Genomic DNA, 19,249 nt, shown 5'->3' on the forward strand with positions numbered 1-19,249 from the left:
TTTAAAGAAGAATCTCAAGGGTTTTGCAGTCTAGTCAGTGACCACCCAGCCCAGTGACATGGACTATTAAGGCTTCATTAATCCAAACGGTGAATGAATGAGGATGGGGATGATGTGTCTGCCAACATTCTGCAACCACTGCATTGTCCTCCATGGACCCAGATTTGATATTTATATATCTTACAGTCGTGTGTAACTTTGTCAGCGACAGCAAAAGAGCATCGTGCTTCCCTCTGAGATTGGCTAAAAGTACATTCTTATAGCACAAGTGCACATATACTTGGCACATACACACAAGTGAATGGAAACACTATCTGCTCACTTGTGCAAACCAAAGGACTGGAAATCTGCCTGAAACAGAAACAGGCTCAGTGTAAAAATAGCCAAAGAGATGTGGTCTCTGCTCCTGACACATTATATAAACTTTATTTTTAAGAATCACTTTCAGATGAGTCATTGTATAGTGCCTGAGTAGAATTTGTCTTCTAGAGCATTACATTAATTAGGAAAGATCAATGAGGTATTTTCTTTGTGTCTTTTTTGTTGCTTGCGTGTTGTTTACAGCATTCAGTCTAACCTTATCTGTGGACACTGCTTTTTTGTTGCCTTGCAAAAACCGCTATGTGTTCGTTTTCAGTGCTGTGGAGAATACGGGGTCAGGTGTTTTGAGTTTATCTCTGAGTGGGAAATTATTTTTTAGGAGAAAAAGATTGACGAAGGCAGCATTAAAGGCTGACTTTGCACATTATTCGCACTTTAAATCACTGCAAGGTTGAATATTACCAAACTGCCCTCAGACAAACTGCAATTGCAATACTTTTTGCCCAAGGCAAAATGAGGCTGGTGAAGACGGATGTTAATGTAAATAAGAAAATGACATGTCCCAGAAATTGTAGCTGAGAGGCACAGTGACCCACAGTCAAATATTTGCCTCTATTTTTTCTCAAGGCAATTACACAAAGCTATATTTAACCAGTCAAGAAGAGCACCACGACTGTAAAAGAGGCACATAAGAAGCTTTTATTGTTTTTGCATAGTTTGTTTCACTCCCTGTAAGATAATAATCTAAAGTACATGGATATAAAAGCTTTTTATAGTACACCGGAATACATTCATTTGTGACTCACTGTCTTTCTCATATAAAATCTACTGAGGGTGTTAAAGTTGACTTTCTTTCTTCGTATTGTTACAAACACCTGCAGCAGCCATAGGCGGTGGATATACGATGGCTGAGGTGAAAGGGGGTGGAAAGGTCAATGCTGACTCAGGAGGAAGCAGATGGAGAGTCCTGTTTTAATTGGATGGTGGGTTTATGACAAATCGGTCACAGTCATGCGTGATGTCTAAGCTTTTTCTTCTTCTAGGACAAGGTGTTTCCCATGCTTACTCTCCCCACTTTACTTGATTGATGACATTAATATTTACCCACGAACACCTTCTCTCAACATTGGGCTGTACAATCAGAGAAAATAAAGCAGAAACACATGAAATAGATTAAGCTGAATAAAGTATATAGCCATAAAAAAACTATATGAGTGCACGTTATCTCCCTCGAATGGTTTTAGACTGGAAGACCAATAAAAGCTAATGGAAAAAGACATCAGGCTCTGTCAGCAAGGGTAAATTTCTCTGCTCTCTGTTGTATAATGGACAAGAACTTGGCCCACTTCCACTTTGCCCACATAACTTAAAGGCTTAATTCTATCTGGGCTGTTTGAAGTTTAGTGTAACATGTGGAAGGAAGGTAAAAGATTGAGCAGATTGTGGCCAAAACACACCCCAGTACCAAGTCTAGGAGATACTTTTTTTGTGTTGTTGAATGTTTCTAACCATAGATCTGCTCTATGATACAATGCTACTTTTTGCCAAACATCTGGATGTTTGTGTATGCAAATGTGGAATGTGAACTGTTTGTGTCCATTAATGTTTTTTAGTTAGCGTGAGAACACCTGTCTGAGTTTAATTTTGATTCAGGCTTTAGATTTTATTCAGTTTAATTCAATTTTATTTATATACCATCAATAACAATACAAATTGTCTCAAGAGGCTTTACAAAACCAGCCTGAGGGCTCCAGAGCAGCCTGAGGGCGACAGTGGCAAGAAAAAAACTCCCTTTTAACAGGGAGGAACCTTGAGCACATCCCTGCTCATATGCAGATATCTATCTGCCGAAGGCCAGCCAGGTACAAACAGAGAAGATATGTATGGGTTACATGTATGTGGGTATTACAGCATGGACAAACCAAACATATTTAGAAAAATTGTCCCCAACAAAGGCAAAGTTTAACATAACTCTTTTGTGGTCAGCTGTGAGGTTCGACATCTATGAAGAGCTACAGTAAATACTGTCATAGCAACTATACTTCATTCTTTCTAGATGAACAAGTTATTGTGAAAATACAGCTGTATTCGAATATTTGGATTGGACAAAGCTGTAAAAAGAAGAGAGAAACTTCTGTGTGATCTTGAAATGTCAGCAATGTCAGAAATGTTGAGTGAGAATGACTCAAATACATTCCTCACTACTAAACATTTGTCGTCTTCCAATGAATGAAAAAAAAAAGTAATAAAAAAAAAAAAAAATATATATATATATATATATATATATATATGAGATGAAAAAATGAATGGAAAAAATAAATAATTAATAATGTTTAGTCACATACTGTAACTAAAGCTATAATTTTGCACAATCACAATCTTTAACATGTGTAACTTCTAAATATACTCAAACATTCCACGTCGTCTCTCTCACCAATTGTTGCTCGGTTGACTGAACATGCTGAATTGGCTGAAAAGCCATCGACGGTGGTCTAACCAGTGTCTAACATGGGGGGATACACAGAAGGAAGATCTAGAACCACAGATGTTCACCGGTGACCCAACACAAGAAAATGGCCCACTGTCATGATCCTTAATCAGTTTCCTTAACCTGACATCTGGATTAGCAAAATTTTACATCCGTCTACATGTTAATCTATTTTTGACCGTCTGTCACCAACTGTCTGTCTGTATATCTAATGCTTTCCTTAAGTTCTTTCCAGTCCCCAAATATAGGACATAACACACACAGAGGCCACAAACATCTTACTCCCAAGTTATCTTAGCTTTCTTTTGAATAGGGTGGATAATTCTGTATATGGCATCTCTTTGCATAGCAAATCATCCCAAAAGTGGCGATAAGCAGTGGGATAAGACAGAGGGAGGCATTACAGGGGCCGATGGCAAAAGAGAAAGAACAAACTCTAATCTCTGTTAAAACAAAAACTCTCAGACAAAAGGCAAGTGAACACAGCAAATGGACAAAGGCCTTTTCTATCCTTTTTTATGCATCCCATACATTTCAGTTCCTGCATTAGAGGAATCTTTGAATGGGTGTACAATAGAATGGCTTTGTCAGCGACCCTCAAACTAATTAAAAGAAAACAAGTACATGGAACTCTTGGGGAAACATAGTGTGGGTGGACAGTAGGAAGAACAATGCAGAAGAGGAGGCGCTGAAAGTAGAGGATGTGGTTGGGTTTGGCAGTGCTCGGTGCCTGGATGACTCACTCTCCATCCTCTGGAAGACACTCATCTCTTGCCGATTGCATCCTTCGTCTTTTCCTTCCTTTACTCTCTCCAGGCCTTAGAGTGAGTCAGAACAAACTGTATCCAAGAAAACCACGCAAGAAAACGAAAAAGGTTTTTTTAGAAAATATTCTAGGCTGTGTAAAGTTGCCAGAAGGAGGCAGTAACAGCTACTTAACACTGCTCAGTGGAGAAAAAGAAGCATAGGTTGTTAATGGAAAACATAACAAATTGTTTGCCAAACACCTAAAATATTGAAGAAAAAGCAAAATGAAGCAAAACCAATTGCCTTTGACATATACAAAAAAATTTAAAATTATCGGTAGAGAAAGTTTTTGTTATTCTTCAATGGCAGCTAGTACAGGCAATGATTTTCATGTAAAAAGCAATGACCACCTCAAGCTAGAATAAAAACTTTGTCAAGCAACTTTTTTCAAAAAATCTTTTCCTCCAAATTTTGCCTTTCCAAATGCAATAATTTAAAAGAGACATAGAAAGATGAATATGGAAGCAATGCTATTGAGGAAGAGTCATGCACTGTAATATGGTGAGTTATTGAGTCAGCAGCGCCCCAAGGGACAGGAGTCTGACTGAGATGAAAGTGGGAAGCCACTGGGACACCAGCTGTCTATTTGGGATCCAACCACTATGCTTTTTCTGCTCATCAGAGTAGTTCATTGCCATGAGGCTTAACTATTGGGATCATCGAAACTACTTCTTTTACATTACATGTTGCAGTGGCTTTTGTTAAATTATTATTTTTTTAATGATGGCAGAATCCAGAGAGTCTGAAGAAAGATTTGAGGACGCAATTTAAGTTTTACAGGCTGTTGGCCCACTCTGACATAAAGCTGTTTATTGATGGTCATTACATGAGAAGTTGTCCTTCAACCTTAGTTCATTCTCCTGAACTACGCCTCAAGGCCAGTGTTTTGTACAGTGTACAATGTACTGCCTTGTCAGAGACTGGCTACATTTAGATTTGTTATTTTTCTGTGCTTTGGTTGTATTGAATAATCACGCTGAAGCTTTATGTCAATGCTTCTCAAAGTGCATGGTGTGGGGAATGGTTACATGGCAGGTGGGCCACGACACACAGCAGGAAATATTCAATTTAATGCATCTTCTGTCTTGACAATAACCCTGGATGCTCTGTTTTCCAATGATGGACTCCCTGCCTGAAAGATTTGATCTACTCGTATTGACGCTGTTTCCAAGCGTCAAGCGGAAAAATAGAACAGCACAATTTTTAATGACGCGGCACCACGCTTCTGGGATGCTCCTGAAACGTGCTGCAGCGTGCCTGGTGGAAACACTCACATTGACTTGAATTGCCGCAACCTACTGCAGAGCCGCGGCCGCGTCGTGTGGAAATCCGGGGAGCTGTCTGCATTCTCCTACCTGTTGCCACATCTTATCTCTGTGAGATTGGCTTCTCAGCTGTTGCTTCGGTGAAATCAAAATACAAATCCCAGCTCAAGCTTGAGTATGATTTAAGGGTGGCACAATCAAGATTGTCACCCTGTTTTGAAAAGATTTGCAGTGGAAAACAGGCTCTAATGCAGGAAAATTCATTTGCTCACCTGCCTTGACAAATGGATTTGCTTTGTTGTTTTGTGTTGCTTTTTTTGCACAGATTGCAAATGACTCAAACAGTGTTTCATTATTTTCTGTGCTTTTTACTTTTGATTTTGATGCAAGTGATGGCACGTCTGCACTTTCATTTTCTTTTGAACTTTGCGTTATTTGGTGTTATTGATTTTTGATTTGTTATGAAGTATAACATTACTTTGTGTTTCTTCACTAAATTTAAAAATGTAGAATTGCTCAGGATTTTTGTTGGGGCGATTATGTCAGGTGGGCCTTGAAAATTCCCCCTTGTTCAAATTGGAGAATGACCAGATAAGTTTGAGAAGCACTACTTTAAGTCAGTTTACTTGATTGTGGGACCCAACCACTGAATTTGATTAGCAAAAAGATTGAGGTGAACAGTTAATATATATTTGGTTTAACCATTGATCCCGCTGAGTATATGAGCTATATGAGGTCTGCACATTGATGTATTATTTGTGAGGAGCAGGTTTTTGGCTAATATTGCAGCTTTTCATCTGCTTACTACAATTGTACATCTATCAAGTGTTGCAGAAGTAATAAGCTCAGTAACAATCCTGAAAGTTTGATATAGATCTTAATCTTTTTTATGATGTTCCAGCTGAGGAGCAAATATACAGAGAAAGAAGAATTCTTTTCTTAATTTCAAGTGACAAAAAAAATTGAAGCTTTTCAGTTACATAATACAGCAAACCATGGATTCCAAAAATATTCAAGTCTGAAAAGAAACGCTGAGAGTCAGAGACTTACAGGAAGACTTGATGAAGGCAGGAACAGATGAATGCATACATACATTATTAGTTTTGCTGATTTGTACTGTCATGATCCAGGTGTAGCACAAAACGGACACGAATAAACAGCCTCAAATCATTTCCTCTCATTCGGTTTAACAGTAGCGGTTTAAAGGTGGGTTGGACTAAGACACCTTCTTTAAGGAGCAAATAGATTTGGTCCTCAAAAGCATAGTTGTTAGGCAAACACACACCTCATATCATTTCAACTGGATTTCCATTTTTGATAACTTTGACAATTATTCCCAGTATGATACACAATGAAACTAATTCAGAAGACAGAACACAACTTGCTTAGATAGAAAGACTTACACTAAAATGATTTTCATCCACTACTTTAAAGAAGCTCCACACCTTCCTCAAATTAAAGTACTTTTCAGGATTCACGGAGGTGATGTTGGATACATTGCAAGTAGAAGTGGTCTGAAGAGACCATGCCATAAAAGATGCACTACACCAGGTGATCTTCATGACTGCAAACTTGGTTGCTAAACTGTAGCGCAAGAGCAAACATCTGATTCCTGCAATGACATCAAAAATGTTCTGTCCATCATGGTGCTACTGACAGTGTAGTTTCAGTCTTATTTTTCTGTGTCTTCAGAGTCTTGAAATCCACCACAGTTAAGTATTCCAGTGGGAAGTGATAACTACATTTATTAAGAAATTAAGTTGCAGCCGCAAGAAATATGAGATAAACTAAAGTAGCAGATGCATATTAAGGTGGCTGATGTCAAATAAAGTGTACGGGTATGGGTATTATTCTCTGCTTATTCCAGTTTGAATTTAGATATTCAGTTTGGTTTGAAAGGTATAAATCTTAATTTTTTTAAAGGCTTTTAAAGGAGCAGTGAAGCAGATGGCAGAGTACTATTGTTTTCTGAATATAGCTGTGCCTCTCCTGTAAAAGTAGAGCATAAACGTTCAGGTCAAATGCAGCAGTCTTTCATCAGTAGCAGTGCTACTGATGAAAGAAAAATATAGGCGGAGGGACTAGGACGTTTCATCAGATGTAACATGAGTTTACGCCCCTACGTTCAAGGTGAGTCATCGATATTTTCAAAATCGAAATATAGTTACAAAACATCTGGCATACAGATATGTTGACATGTATGATATCCCTTTTCATAAATACTAGAATGGTCATTACCTTTTTAATTGTATTGTTTTTTTTCTTTCTCCCACTTGTAGTTAATTAGCTTGGTTTATACTTTATGTCAGCCTTTATGCCTGTATGTACTGTACTGCCCTTTAATATGTAGGAGCCTTGGGGCTTATTGTTTTAAGACAAGAATTCTGACTCTGCATTATTTAATGCGTTCATTATAAAAAGTGCACAGGAGCAGACTGCATAGCAACATAGGTTTATATGCCATTTAGTTTTATGAATGCCAGTAAGTTGCTGTTACTAATGGGCTGCTGTTAAATCATGCATGCATTTAATAGCCACATGAACCACAAAGATAGTAAAGTGTTACGTATATTTACTGAAACCAACAGCAGTCATTTGGGCATAATGTATGTCGTACATCAACACAATTTATCAGTAGAAGTTAAAACATAATCACATAAATCTCTACAGTAGTGCAACACAACATGTGCCTGTCATATACTGAGGAGAATTTGGACCTAAAGGAAACAAACAGAGAATGCTCAGGTCTGTAAACACAATACAGACCTTTCAAAGACTAGAATCTGACTTAAATTGTTACTATGCTCTGAAATGTAATCACAAACGCGAACAAATAAATACCAACACAGGGGTACACAAAAGCCCCAGCTGTTTTTCTATTAGCATAACAGTGCAGCTATTTCAGGATGCTGTGGTATCAAGGGAATGCTGTGTGCCGACCGTGTTTGGGGGGATTTGACAGTGTTGCCAGGTTCAATATCATTAGCATGGTTTCACCTGTCTCCTCACATACTGCGTCATCTCAGACTCACTTTGAAAAACTAACAGCTCATATACGAACCACAAGGGTAGACAAAGACCGCAGGAGAGAGAGGGAGGTAGAGGGAGAGAGGGTAATTGTTAAGCATTAGGGATGCAACTGTACATGTATTTTTCCCAAACAGTTCAGTATGAAATGTCCTGCGAGCCAAACAGTTATTGTCAGAAGTCTGTTTATGTCAGCATACTGCAAGCACTTGCATTCCCGGATAAAACAATCATTTGGTGTATAGTAAGCTAGCAGTTTAGCCTTGAAACCCAGGTAGGCCTTGTGCCAGTTTTATCAATCATGTATGGTGTGTTAACTCGAGTTTCAGCAAACGTTTCCAGTCCAATTGCTGTGCAAAATGCACACAACGCTGCCTAAATTATTAGACTGATATTTTATTTAGTACTTTAACCAAACAGATTTATTACACTGATGTAGCCTGTCATAAAAAAAACAATAGTCGAAGCACAGAAATCATACTGCATCAAAGTGAAGCAGCCAACCAGCACAACTACTCACCTCGAGCTACTACAATGACATGTAATGCCTTCATGATAGGCCTTTGGACCTCCACACACACACAGAATGCTGGAGCACCAGCAACTGTACTAAACACTGTTTATCATGCGAAAACACAGTCACCTTCTTCTTTGCACAAGCAGAGCACATTCAGTGCACTCACACATGCACAAAAACACATTACCTTGGATGGAGCAAATGGTTTTGGATCAAATCAGCAATAAAAATAATTAGAAAAAAGAAAACAATTAAGATTTGACAGTAAATGAGTCAGAGTGTTTTCTTATTGACTGTTTGCAGCATTTGTTTGCCATAAATGTAACAGTAAGAATAATGACCACTTAGACACCATTGAATATGCCCTCATCCGGCATTCATCCATCCACCGCTTCACTATAACTGCACCAGCACTGGGCTGTGACTGGGCTAGAGACTAATCCCACTGTCTTAGGCAGAGAGGAATGATATGGATCACATGCAAACAAGCACAAAAATGCTAGTATAGTAGTATGTATTATGAAATAATTAACTTGCCTTTGAGACCAGAATTGGTCTTGCACCTTAATTTATTTTGTTTTTCCACCACACAGATCATGGCTGAGGGAAGGAAACTGGTAACATTACATGTGCGGATAAAAAAAATTAGACGTGCAGATGAAATTTGGTTATTCATGTTCACGATTCACACGCTGACTATGATTATCTTACAACTTTTCTGTTAACTGATTACCGCACTGTTCTGTCACACCACGACAGTTGCTTTGTCCCCTTGTTCTCTCTATCTATATCTCCTCTGGCCTCCTGTGGCCGAGAAGGATAATGTCCCCGTAATCGGCCCTGGGATATTATTGGCATTTGTTTATTGTTGTGTTTGATAGATCTACAGGGAGAGCTCAATTATCGTTGCAGCTTTTAAGAGCGACCTTGGAAACTCATTTGTTTTTCTCCCGTTAACTACAGATCCAATACTGCCTGCAGACGATTAAACCAACTGAGAAGTGCACACATATTTTTTTTTTTGATGTGATTGATGGCGCGTAAACGTGAGCGTGTGTTTCTTCAGCCCTCCTTGGCGATGATGGCAAAGTGTCATGTCAGCAGAGTTTGACAGAACAGGGAAGAAATTAAGAAAAGACCCCTGGTTTGACAGAGTCTGTATTTGCCGAGGACGTTATCTTCATCAAACAAGTAATTTGTGCCTCTGTGGGTCATTTCACTGGAGTCAAACATTCAATAATCTAAGTAATTTAGGCTCTGTATGGTTTTCTCATCGGCTCTCTTCCACAGTCTATTCAATATCTCCTTGTGACTTTGCCTACATCCACCTTGACTTTTTGAGCCAGGGTAATAAATCACCTTGCTGCTGGGATCAATTGAGGAACAAGAGGTAGTGAATGTTTTACTTTGACTGAGTTCATATTTTTTGCTACGTTTTATGTATTTGTCTCTGGGGGTTTTTTGGACCTTTTTTTGGTTTGTTTTGTTTTTTAAAGCAACAGAAAGGTGACACTGCTTACTGAACTTCTCAGAATTAGGACACACATATCGACCCATCGATGCATCAGTCTAAATATGGTGTTGGTTGTTATTTAGCCAGAGATTCATCTCTGAAGTGCTGGTAAATGCATATTTTTGATAAATTGCTTGTAGATGAAAGTCTAGTAATTTTACCAAATAGCATTTTAAAGATAGCAAAAGTTTAAACTTGCCTTAAATTATTTTTAAAGTCATTTTGTATTTATTTGTTTTTATGTTAAACTCACCATGTCAACTTGATCATCAAAGTCCATGGTAGTAACCACCGTCCAGATTTGACAGTGCAGCTGAATAACAAATAAAGGCAAATAGAATGTATTGATTCCTCTAAGGGGAAATGTAGGTATTCATCAGTTTTATTAGACAATAGCCACCTGCTACACCAATCACACAAACGAAAATGTTTTCACAATTTTACTCAGACAGTGTAATGAAGACACTTCTAACTCATTTGACATTTGCTCATAATGTATTCATTTAGAAATAATGGGCAGATATTTTGTAGGCTATATTTAATTTGGTCGTCAAAGAGCAGGTACAATTTTAGTTAACTGAGATTTTATTTAATAGACCACATCCCTAGTGGCTACTATTAATTTCTCTTTGGTAAAGGAATTAAAACAGCATGGCAGATTAGCCAGAAGTTAGGTTTGCTTTAATTTGCATTATTATCGCATTATTAAAATTAGAAGAATATATCCTCAAAAAAAAAACTACTTTCTTCAAGTAATCATTGATAAAGAGATCTGACGTTGGATTGGAACGTGTGTTTGACAGCTGCTTATGATATTTAGACATGTAGCCTTGTTATTTCTGAGCTTGAAGTGGGTTTTAACATCTACTGTTTATGTTCATAATATCGTGACTTAAAACACTCAAGTGGATCTGCAGGAAGCCTTCAGATAGGCTAGGGAAGGGAGCACACATGAAGGATGGTGCATTGTTCTTCCCAAAAGGAAATTTCTTTCAATCAGTGTCCATATCATATGTTCTGTGAGGGCAGAAAATGAGTTGTGGGAAGAAGAAGAAAGGAATCCCTCAGAAGATTTAACAAGGCTTTCTGATGGGGCCAGAGGTCTTTCCATGAATAATACATGAGTGCTGAGAGAGGAAGAAGAACAGACGTATTGGCTCTGGTGGACCAGGGGAGTCTATGGGTAGAGTTGGCATGTTGGCTCTGATGGGTCTGCAGCTTTACCACCTTGATCCATAGCGGTTTCAGACTCCTCTTTAATGCTTTTTTTTTTCTTCAGTGCAGCACTGGCCCATGAGACATAGCTGGCCTGATTGCCTCTCTTTATAGTTTGGCCTCAACTTACAGTGTAAGGTTGATATGTTTACTGCCGGGGTGGTTATAATTTGAAGAAATGTGTGCATAGTGTTGAGGGTTCTGTGTTGTTTGGAGCAGAGGTGGTTCATTTAAAGCCCCAGAGTATGTCTGGTCTCTGTTACATCTGAAGGTCACGGCTGCTGCTCCACCTCCAGAGCTTTTATACTGCCATTTTGGACTTAAGGGTCTTCCGCACTGATTAGTTTTACTTCAAAATGATGTAGTGTGTGTGTGTGTGTGTGTGTGTGTGTGCGCGCTTTAGGACGGATGGCGGAGGAGGAGGGCAAACAAGTTTTATTTAATTTAATAATATCAGCACACATGTTTGCGTATGTGAATGATTATTAGTGGCAATTTGTGCATGTGTGTGCGCTTGCACTCCTGGATAGGCAGCACCGTGCTATAATCCACATAGCCTCATTAAAATGCTGAAAGTTTTAGCTTTAAAGTCACTGTGACCCCCAGTCTGCTGTAAGCAACAGGACCTGCATACTGAGCAGAGCTCTGATTGATCTGCCTAAGTAGGTGCAATTAATGGGAACGTTCTTCATGGAGAATCCGCCCTCTCTCCACCCCACAGGCCAACGGCAACACACAAATACGTGCGTGGCTATCTGACGCTATATCACAAAGGATTCGTGCAACGAAAGGCGCTTTACAGCATTTGATCCTGTTGTGGAGTTAGCGAACTTTGACACTCAAACTCTGCCTATTACTCATTATGCACGAAGCAGTTTGACATTTTGGCCCTTGAACAGAAAACAGATGACGTGGAACAATGAATATAAATCAGAAAGAACTGGGAAGGGTTGCTGAATTGCCTGATGACGATGACCTTTGTTCAAAATCCTGAAAGGCATTAACAATTTAATAAGTCGCATCACATCAGTATGGAAAGTACCTCTGCGCTGGTGTTATGTAATTGGATTTGACCGGTCTTGCATATATCTAAGACCCTCCATCCGGCTATTATAGTGAGAAGACAAGTCTAAGAAACAGGGATTTGCAAATCTGTCTTACCCTAAAATCCGGTGTTTTTATAGGTTGCATAACCATTAAACTACTTCAGGCTATTTATGAATGTTGATAACATGGAATGTTAAGAAAAAAACCCTATGGTCTTAAATGGGCTGCACTGAAAACTGATGTTACTCTGAAAACTCTCTGGCTCACAGTTCAGTCCCCACAGTTAAGTTTACTACATACCCCCACTGGCTGCCTCCATCACCTGCCTTGCCCAAAATAAATTTCTTGGACAATCATCAAAAGTCTGACTCAGACTGAGGAGCTTTGGGGCCTGGAAATGGAAACTTATTTAGCGCTGCACTCTCAAGACAATTCCGCATAAATCTAATATGACCAGCCAGACAGAGAGAGAGAGGTGCAAAGGAACTATAGAAGTAGCCACATTACCCTTCAGGAGACCTCCATCAACCTGCTCAGGACTTTTTCTGTTGCTCCCTATGGTCACTTTCACCCTAAAACTTTAAGCAAAACAAGGAGGAAGGAGCAGACAGTGAAAAGGGGAAAGGCACTTGTGAATTATATTATGGTTCATCATTCATGCAGTATGTATAAATTGCACAGCCTATCCGTTATTTACCAGGTGCCACATTTTACCGTAATAATCCTAAATCAGTTTTTAGTTAGACAAATAGAAATTTAGATTTTTTTCCTGTGAAGAAAAGTAAATTGACCAGTGCAACAGAACAGAGCAGTTTGCATTAAAATCCTGCCACCTTTGTGTGTACATGGGAGTTGTGTGTATAATATAGTGTGATTGACTGGTGTGAGATTTAGTACGCAGGGTGTTTCAGGACCCGGCTCTGTGTTAACAGCTAGATGTGATTTGGCACTCTCCTTCTTGGTGGTGCTGCTCCAAATGCAACCTCTGCCAGACACTACATGAGTCCCCTCAATGCTTTATCTCCCCCCTTCTCTTAAGTGATAAAACATCCCCTGAGACATGTAGACTCACTTTATCAGTCTTGCACTTGCCGTTGTAAATCAAGGCCGGTGTCATGCGACATGGCTTCACATTCCCGCCTGATTGTCATTATACTATGCAAACTCCAGGCCTGGCTGAAAAGAAGGACAAAATATTAATCCGATCAGATGAATAACTTAATCATCATATTTCAAAACAAATTTAAAATTGAGAGCCACGGCCAACATTGATGGGCAGTGTACGCGATTAAATTAATGAATGTTTCCTGTGTGTCGTGTTTTTGAATTACTTTGTCTACGGGTCTATTATACTTTAGGTGCTGCTGTGAAAGTCAGAGGTAGCTGTTGAATGTTCAGTGAATGAAATAACAACAACCTTAATAATGCATTAAGTAAGCGCTGGAAGAGGCAGGTAAACCCACTATATTTCATTTGTTGCGAATTATCTCTGCTTAAATAGCTTTCAAAATTAAAATAAATAAATTAATACCTCAACCTTTTTACTTTACTGCTTTAGAAAAAAAATATAATCAGAAGGAACAAAAGTGGTTTGTGTGACAGTTAAATGAAACAAATTACATTAAGTGCTTAGCTTACCTAGCTGTAGTGTAACTGAAGGGCAGTGCAAAAATGTTTGTTCAGAGATTTAGACGGTATCTGTAATGTTCAGAGCTGCTGCTGCATTAACAGAGACCATAGTATTGCCCTAATGATCAGATTAATATCCCAGTGAGAACTAAAATGCCTCACGTAGCCACTGCAGTCAGAACAAACTGGTCCGTTTGAAAGGAGGCCCTTTTAGACTGGTATACGGTACAGACCTTTGATATACTTGTTGTGATCGTTTCTCTCTGGTTGGAATAAATACTATCTTTCGGTACATGTTCGCCCAGCGCAGATTAGACGTAAGGGGGTTTGGCAGGTTTGCTGCATTGACTGAAATATGGTGATAGTAAAAAATCAAGTTGAAAAACAGGTGAAAAGACAAACAAGGCAGGAAGGGATGTTAAAAACTCAGGCCACATCTTGGTTCGCATAATGGCGAACCAAGATGTGGCGACGTTGCACACGTTACAAACTGACATACAACAAGCTTAACAACATGACGTGCAAATTATGTCTAAAATGGTGTGCTACTTCCAGATGTCATCCAGTACACACGTGTTACATACTCCCAGTGATCACCGCTGACATTGTCTTTTATAATTGCCTCTCACACATTAATAAAAGGATGTCATTTGTTATTTAGGAAATGGAGTCAGCCACAGCCTTGCTCCTGACACCGACCTTAGCCGTTTGTGACATGGACATAGCTGTTTGATTAGTGGATCTTTTTTTAATGGAAGTCTTGTAACTAAGGATTGAGGTCATTGGCATCAGTGACTCGCAAGCAAGGAAACGGAGGCCACAGCAGCGACATGCCGATAGCAGCCTTAGACTGGAGAAAGCACTCAGTGTCATATTTGCTTTTTCACACTTGTCTCCATTTTCTTGTTGCTTCCTTCCAGTGTAGCTTAAAAAAAAAAAAAAGTCGTATCACTGACATTTTGCCATCTCTCATCCCGTTGTCTCATTTCTCCCTCGTGGTTTGTCCTGCCTGCTGCCCAAAACTCTTGAAAAATCATCCCCGCTCTGTTTTCCGTCTCTCCCTCCCATTTTCAAGGTGAGTTTGTTTTCAGCTTGACTATTAAGTTGAGCTGCTATGCCGAGTGACAGTTGCCCCACCGCAACAAGAGTTTACTTAAGAAAAAAGGTTTTAGCATAATAAAAGGAGATTCTGTCCACATCCAGAAGCCCAGACAAATTTAACAGAGACCCATGTGATGCTGTCAGTCCGTTTTAGCATTCGCAGAAGACAAGTTATTAGCTTGCAAAGCATATCTCCTCTCTCTTTTGTTCGTCCTTTTCTTAATTATTTTTTCTATCTCTCTGTTTCGTATTGTTGGTTGTGGGAGCTGGGTGGAGGTTTACCTTCAAATGTACTTAATATTGTACCTCTCAGCATATAGCGAGGTCAGTGAGATGAGGTGGACACAGTTGGGGGAAATGCAATTTACATCTGGGGGCGATTGGAATTTACGCATTCACTTGTTTGAATGTATGCCTCAGTGAGCTGGTGTATACGTTGGAGTGTTGGGAGTGTACGTGCACGCTTGTGTTTGTGTGTCTCTAGATAAAACTTGATGTGTTCCCAAATGACTTTGCCCCTAACAGCTAAAGAAGTGCCTGGTAAGCAACGGCCCTAATTAGCATACAGATCAGGAGGCACTGTAAGTGTTTGTGAAGTATAATTCACTATTCCTTTTCCAGAGCAATAAAAGGAGTGTCCTTTTTTTCCTGTAAATGTCAGAGCTGGTGTTCCATGGTTGCATTTTTATTGGGCTGCAGCTTGGTTAAGAGTTGTTACCATCCCAGCTCCCCTTAAGTACCAGACCGTCCCTTTATTAGATTTTACAGGTGTGGTGTTATAACATCTCTAAGTCAGGGGCACATTAATTTTGAAACATTAGCATAATTACCATAAACAAACAAGACAATCGACGGGAAGACTGTCAGGTTGTGCCAGCCTCTACAATATATATATATATGTATGTATGTATGTATGTATGTATGTGTATATATATATATTACTGTCTGCCATTGGTCTTGACATTATTGGAAATTGATAGATTGCTTAATTGCTTTATGACACAAAACAGCAGCATAAATAAAGCCACTGTCTTTCAAGGGCAGCAGTTGTTTCAGAAAAATCTTCAAAACACTGACAAGCGGAATTCTGTGTGCATTTACCGCAGTAATTCACACAGTAATTCATATAGTAGAGTATATTAGATCCTTTCCTGAGCAAAATAAATAAATTGAATGACAAGGAAATATCTGAAAAAAAAGATTTATTGGAATTGCAATACTAAGAAGATGTACCACTGCCGGTGGAGATGATATTGGTACATACTGATATGTTCTAACCATTACCTCAGTCTATGCTCTACCTTCACATTTCCATTTACAGTCCTAACTATTGGACTCTTCTCTCTGTCCATGTCTGCAGGTTTACTGGCCCCAACCTTCCTTCGCCCATCATTAGCAGCAAGAACTGGCTCCGACTGCACTTTACATCTGATGGAAACCACAAGTTGAGAGGTTTCAGCGCCCAGTACCAAGGTGAGATCAGGAGAAATTTTGATATTTCAAAAGGACAGTCATTAATAATTTACCGCCACAAGTCCATATTCTCAACTATTTTGTGTGCTGAGTTCAGCTTTGTAGAGGTCTTTGTAAATGGCTGGATATCCATGATATTTGATTTTAATATTCATGGTCCCCCCGCAAGGACGGATCCTAATATTTATGGAGACCCAGAAAGGTTCCTTTGTGCACCAGTAGGAATATACATGATGAGTGTAGTCTGTAGATGGGCTCTTTAGCTTTCTTCTTATTCATGAACTTTCTTCATTTTAAACAAAAGTTAACAAACGTCTTCACACTAAACACTGGCTCATCCTGGTAACTTTCTGTCCATTTGTGTTGAACATGAACATGTCAAACATCTGTTTGTGTGACATCTTCTTAAGATGAGTGGAACATATACTTTAACTTGGCTGTTTTCCTGGAACCGTCACCACTGAAAAGACATTTCTTTCATCTTAACTGTACATTTTGCTTGTTTTAATCTAGGCTGAATACATATTCCCTTCTCCCGGAGTTATTGGCACACAATGGAAGAATTATTCATACGCTAAATCTTGTAAAGAAACTGGTTACAGTCTAACAGTGTCTGACAATGTGTCAGTTGATTCTAAGCAGCAACATCAGTTGCTGAAAAATCGACTTTATGTTAAAATGCACAACTAAATGTGTTTGATACAACCTTGTGCAAAAGTATTTAAGTACTTTTTTGAAGTACAGTCACTAGCTACCTCAGTTCCTCAAAGCCTGTTTATGAATTGACTTGGAATTGGGTGAAGTCAGGCGCTACCAAAAGGGCAGCAACAAGAGTCACAGGTTATATGAGGATTTGGCCAATTTTGCAGCAAGTGAAATTATTTGATCATTTTGGGAAATACATTTGTTTTTGCTTGCAGGAGAAACAAACCCACAAGATTGTAGAATAATCATCTGTGCCACGTAATCGCACACACGCTCACAGACACACAAAATCCTCTTTGTACCATGCATCCACTTACAGTCCCATTACTCTTAAGAGATTCAGGGGTCACCTCTGAGAAGAGACGGGGAAGGGAAAAGGATAAGCTTGGATAAGGTGATCTGTATGGATCTCCCCTCAAGTTGTCCACTGGAAATTTCAGAGGTGATGCTAGGACAGAATGACTAAAAAGAAAAGAGATTGGTGAATGAAGAATATGAAAAAGAAAAGCCACTGAGCCTCTGAGATTATAGGTTCAGTGTGAGATAAATATGTTTGTAAGATCTGAGGGCGACGGGAGACTAATACTTTAATTAGATTAAACATTGACTCCAGTTCTGCCATCCCCCACTCCATACAAGCCATTCTCATCATGAAAGTTCCCATGATCCCACAGCAGAAGCTTGTTACAGCGACGAAGTGATTCAATATCTTTATTGGCTCATTGTCTTTTCTTTTGTCCCTCAGTGTCCTTCACTTTGTGGCACAGGAAGCAGTCACAGCCCACCCAAACCTGCACCTTAGTGTCCTAACTAGAAACATGCTAATTCTATTTCCCCCTTTAAACAAATCTAAAAAGTACTCCTCAGTAGTCATTCTTTCTTCCAGACTTTCTGACACCTGACTCAGATTAGCTTGGAATTAAAATGCAGCCGAAACAGAACAAAGGATGAAAACACATTTGCAAAAGAAGTAAAGTTCCATTGTCAGGAACCGTCAAAGTAATTAAATAGGATGATTGTTAGGAGGAGCACAAGATAATGCTGACGGTGTTTTTGAAATTGGTGAATAAATATGCATTTAAATGAGCCCTTACTTTGCAGAGATGACTTGTTGTTGTTTTTTTGTTTTTTTTTTGGCAATTATCACCAAACTTAGTAATTTAAATTTCATCTTTTTTTGAATGAACATAAACAGCCTTCATTTCATAAGGTATAGAAATTGTGCATTGCTGAGATCTCTTTGCCAGTGTGAACCAAATGCATCACTTTTTGGATTAACATAAAACAAATGGAAGGTGTTAAGTTTTTTTTTTTTGTCCTAAAAAGTTAATTGCAAAACTTAATCATCACTTCTACACTTCCTTTGTCAAAACTGATGTGAAGATAACTGCCGTGGGCAGCGGTGTATGGTCCAGCATACATTATACCTACTGCAGACATTTAGCTGCTGGCAGACTCTGTGGGTGTCATTATTGCCTTTTCTTGTGCCTCACAACGCCTCTACACTATGTTTCCTCTACAGTGAAGAAGATGACTGAGCTCAAGTCTCGAGGTGTAAAGATGCTGCCAAGCAAAGACAACCACCACAAGATCTCAGTGTGTAAGTTGCAAAGTTAGCATTTTATTTTAAGCATTTTTTCTTTTCCTGAGGAATTTCTGTGTATATTTTCAGTCTGAACAAATGTAAATTTGGGGTGAAAACCCTGCCAGTGGCAGGTACACAGTAGAAACTGTTTCTCACAACACTGCAGATTATTGGTTTGTAGCTCATGCCAGAACTGCACAGAGCCACGGCTGTTCCTTACCCCGTTGCAAACCCTTATGATTACACCCCGGTGAGTTTCCTGTGTTCTGTGTTTTCGCTGTGATGTGATTTCTTCGCCGCCGTGTTGAGTTTCTCTGTGTGCTTCAAGAAATGTTGACTGGAACTGATCAGATCACGTTGTAATGTTGAGCAGCTGTATCTGAAATGCATTTCAGAAAAAGACATCGGATTTGTTGGCGCGTCCGACCATTGAGCTGACCGAGGTAGAAGGAGGTTGCATTTTCTGCACAGCAGACACATTTCAGAGCAATCACTGTTGATGTGATCTGCCTCACTGCAATTTGTTGTTTCATATCTGGGTAGGTGCTCGTCAGAT

The 19,249-nt window shown here is 39.2% G+C and overlaps 1 protein-coding gene across 1 annotated transcript in view; it reads left to right on the forward strand.

Moving 5' to 3' along the window:
• The window catches only part of csmd2 (CUB and Sushi multiple domains 2), a 236,551-nt gene that overhangs the window by 97,533 nt on the left and 119,769 nt on the right, over positions 1–19,249 (forward strand). The window contains exons 6-7 of the mRNA XM_047605624.1: positions 16,291–16,403; positions 18,631–18,708. Of these exons, the coding sequence (XP_047461580.1) occupies positions 16,291–16,403; positions 18,631–18,708 (191 nt within the window). The remainder of the gene's footprint in view (positions 1–16,290; positions 16,404–18,630; positions 18,709–19,249) is intronic.

This window comes from Mugil cephalus, chromosome 14 (genome assembly GCF_022458985.1).
Source record: "Mugil cephalus isolate CIBA_MC_2020 chromosome 14, CIBA_Mcephalus_1.1, whole genome shotgun sequence".
NCBI classification, from domain to species: Eukaryota; Metazoa; Chordata; class Actinopteri; order Mugiliformes; family Mugilidae; genus Mugil; species Mugil cephalus.